The sequence below is a fragment of the Mastomys coucha genome, unplaced genomic scaffold, assembly GCF_008632895.1.
Source record: "Mastomys coucha isolate ucsf_1 unplaced genomic scaffold, UCSF_Mcou_1 pScaffold5, whole genome shotgun sequence".
Lineage (NCBI taxonomy): Eukaryota > Metazoa > Chordata > Mammalia > Rodentia > Muridae > Mastomys > Mastomys coucha.
Genome location: NW_022196911.1, coordinates 23,350,448 through 23,353,035, shown reverse-complemented (window position 1 = coordinate 23,353,035; position 2,588 = coordinate 23,350,448). Strand labels below are relative to the sequence as shown.

At 56.4% G+C, this 2,588-nt stretch overlaps 1 protein-coding gene across 2 annotated transcripts in view; it reads right to left on the bottom strand.

Annotated features, from left to right (window-relative positions):
* The window catches only part of Bicdl2 (BICD family like cargo adaptor 2), an 8,757-nt gene that overhangs the window by 999 nt on the left and 5,170 nt on the right, over positions 1-2,588 (bottom strand). For both annotated transcript variants that reach the window (XM_031352377.1, XM_031352378.1), the window contains exons 3-8: positions 2,258-2,473; positions 2,002-2,118; positions 1,771-1,917; positions 868-1,065; positions 619-768; positions 139-269 (exon numbers count right to left, since the gene is read on the bottom strand). In XM_031352377.1, the coding sequence (XP_031208237.1) occupies positions 139-269; positions 619-768; positions 868-1,065; positions 1,771-1,917; positions 2,002-2,118; positions 2,258-2,473 (959 nt within the window). The remainder of the gene's footprint in view (positions 1-138; positions 270-618; positions 769-867; positions 1,066-1,770; positions 1,918-2,001; positions 2,119-2,257; positions 2,474-2,588) is intronic.

Below are 2,588 nucleotides of genomic sequence, written 5' to 3'. Positions count from 1 at the left end.
CTGCGGTCTTCTGGACCTTGGTGAAAGAGGGGCTGAAGCTTTGAGTCAAGATGTCAGGGTGATGGAAATCAGGGACCCAGAAGGACCAGAGTACAAGCCCCACCGAGGCAGTCAGGGAGAATAGGATTCGGGGCTCACTTGTTCACTGCTTCGTCCCGGTCAGAGAGCGCACAGCTCAGGGCCTCCTCTGGATTGTCCTGTGCCCTCAGCTCCTTCTGTCTCTGCAGCTCATCCCGCAGCGTCTGTACCTCTGTGCGGTGTAGGGTGATCTACAGGCCAGGGAAGAAGGCAGACTGGTTTTAACTTGAGGGACAACCTGCCCTCTGTAACCTCTGCCTACACTATAAACACTGAAGGCAACTCAACCTGTGTTCAAACTTGGAGTGAGTCCTTTGAATCAGGCTGGTGGGGGTGGTGTAATAAAGGAGAGGTAGGGTAAGCCTTCAACAGGACGGATGCAGGGAGAAGTTTAAGGAGGACAGTAGAGTCCCAGAAAGCTTCCAGGATGTACAGACCAGCTCAGGAAGACTACAAGTTCATTGAGGAGGGGGCTTGACAGAGGAGATGGGAAAGGATTGGACACCTGGGGGCTTTGTGTGCGGAACCATGCTCTCCCACCTCATTCTGCAGCCTGGCCACTTGTGCCTCCTTCTCCTCCAGTATCTCCATTGGACTCAGGGATGCTCGATTCTTGGGTGGCTCCAAGATCTCTTCTTGGATTGAAGGCCGGGGACTGGATGCCTCTTGAGTCTCGGGGGACAATATGGCCTGTTTGTCAAAGGAATTGTTCGGTGATATATGTTACCTCTGGGAACCTGCATCCCTCATAAACTATTCGAATGTGGGGCTGGTAGTCTGCAAGCTCACCTGAGAGCCTCCCCATTCACTGACTTGCTGGTCTTGATCCTGATCACTGTCAAGGCTATGGGCGAGCTCAGTCTGCAGGGAGGCGCCTGATATCTCAGCGTCTTGGAGTCGCGACTCTTCCTCCAGCTCCGACACCCGCCGCTGCAGCCTCCTCAGTGTGTTCAGAGCCTCTCCAGCCTCAAAGCGAGCGCGTTCCAGCTGCAGGTCATACAGAACGTTCCAGCTGTCAGCGGGAAGCAGGCCCTCTGTGGTGGGCCCACAGGAGGCGCCCGAGGGCAATGCAAAGGTCTGTACCCCCAGTGGAGCAGGCCTGCTCTCTCCTGAATCACAGTTACCTAGAACACACACCTCCCTTTTGCAGGCACCAATTTCCTCAGCTATAAAGCAGGGCGTGCCTGGCATCATCCTCTGCCCCAGGTCTGGCCTCATCAGGTCATCTCTCAGAGTGGGTCCCCTCCCCTGTGCAGTCTCCTTCTAATTCACTAATTGCTTTGATCTAGCATTTATTGATTCTTCTGAGTCCTACAGTCTTACCACAGTCCTTTGAGGTGTATGATACCACTCCATTTCACAAATGGGGAAACTGAGGCAGGGTGTGGCTAAGAAGCCAAGCAGTCGGAACTCAGACTGTCCTTCCTTTTTACTCTTTCCACCGCGTCCACAGCCCCTGACTGTCCAGGCCTGGTATTTCTTTCTTGAGTTCTGGCCTTGGCCTTCTTCCTGGCCTGCCAGGCTGTCTGATGCACCTTAAAAGTGCCTGTCCCTCGCTCGATACACTTTCTTGGCTCACACTTGCCCTCAGCGTCCCACTTGCTCTTGGTGATTTAACTGGCCACATCTCCCAGAAAGTTCCGAGGTCCTTGCCCAGCTGGCTGGCCCCCTCCCCCAGCCCCCTCTGATCACCTCCAGTTTGTGCTCTTTTCTCTCTCTACGAAGCAGCAGCAACTCCTCATGGGTGGTCTGTAGCCTGCCCTGCCCTTTGTCCACTTCTTCACGAAGGCCTTGGATCTGGGCCTCCAGGTCCTGCCGGCGGTCTTGCAGCATTTGGTTCTGGGGCCAGATGTCAGAGATGAGGCAGAGGTTGGAACACGGGGCTGCCTAGGACAGTCTCAGGGAGCTCCAGTTGCTACTCACCTCTGCCTGTAGACTCTCTAGCCTCGCTCTCAGCTCTGCCCCTGCCAGGGCCTGAGTCTGACACTGCCCCCGAAGGGTGTCCAGCTCCCGCTGAAGTTCCTGCTCAGTCCTGGAGGCCTGGGTTCGAGAAGGCTGACAGTGGAGCCATCTGAAGGTCTGGAGTTGACACCAACCCAGCCTGTCCACTGACCTGCCCCCCCCCAACTGAGGACCTGTGCAGGAGACCTCATCTCTCTAGGGGCCAGGGCCATCCCACCTGGGCCAGCTGCTGGCTGAGCCTGAGGTTTTGCTCGCTGAGTTCACCAAGGGCCCTCGCCCGCTCCCGACCGCTGTCCTGCTGCTCTGAGCGCTGCTCTCCAAGCTGGGCCCGCAAGGCTTCCACATCTCCCTCCAGTTCCACAGCTCTGGCCTCCCACTCAGCACCCCGGGCTGCCAGTCCTCGACGGAGCTCATGATTCTCCTGCTGCAGCCTCTGTGTGGAGAGGAAAAATGAAGCCACCTAAGACTGGAGACGGAGATGGAGGAAGGGGCACCCAGATCATCTGTAGAAGAGGCCAGTCTGTCTAAGGCAGACAAGAAAGCAAAAA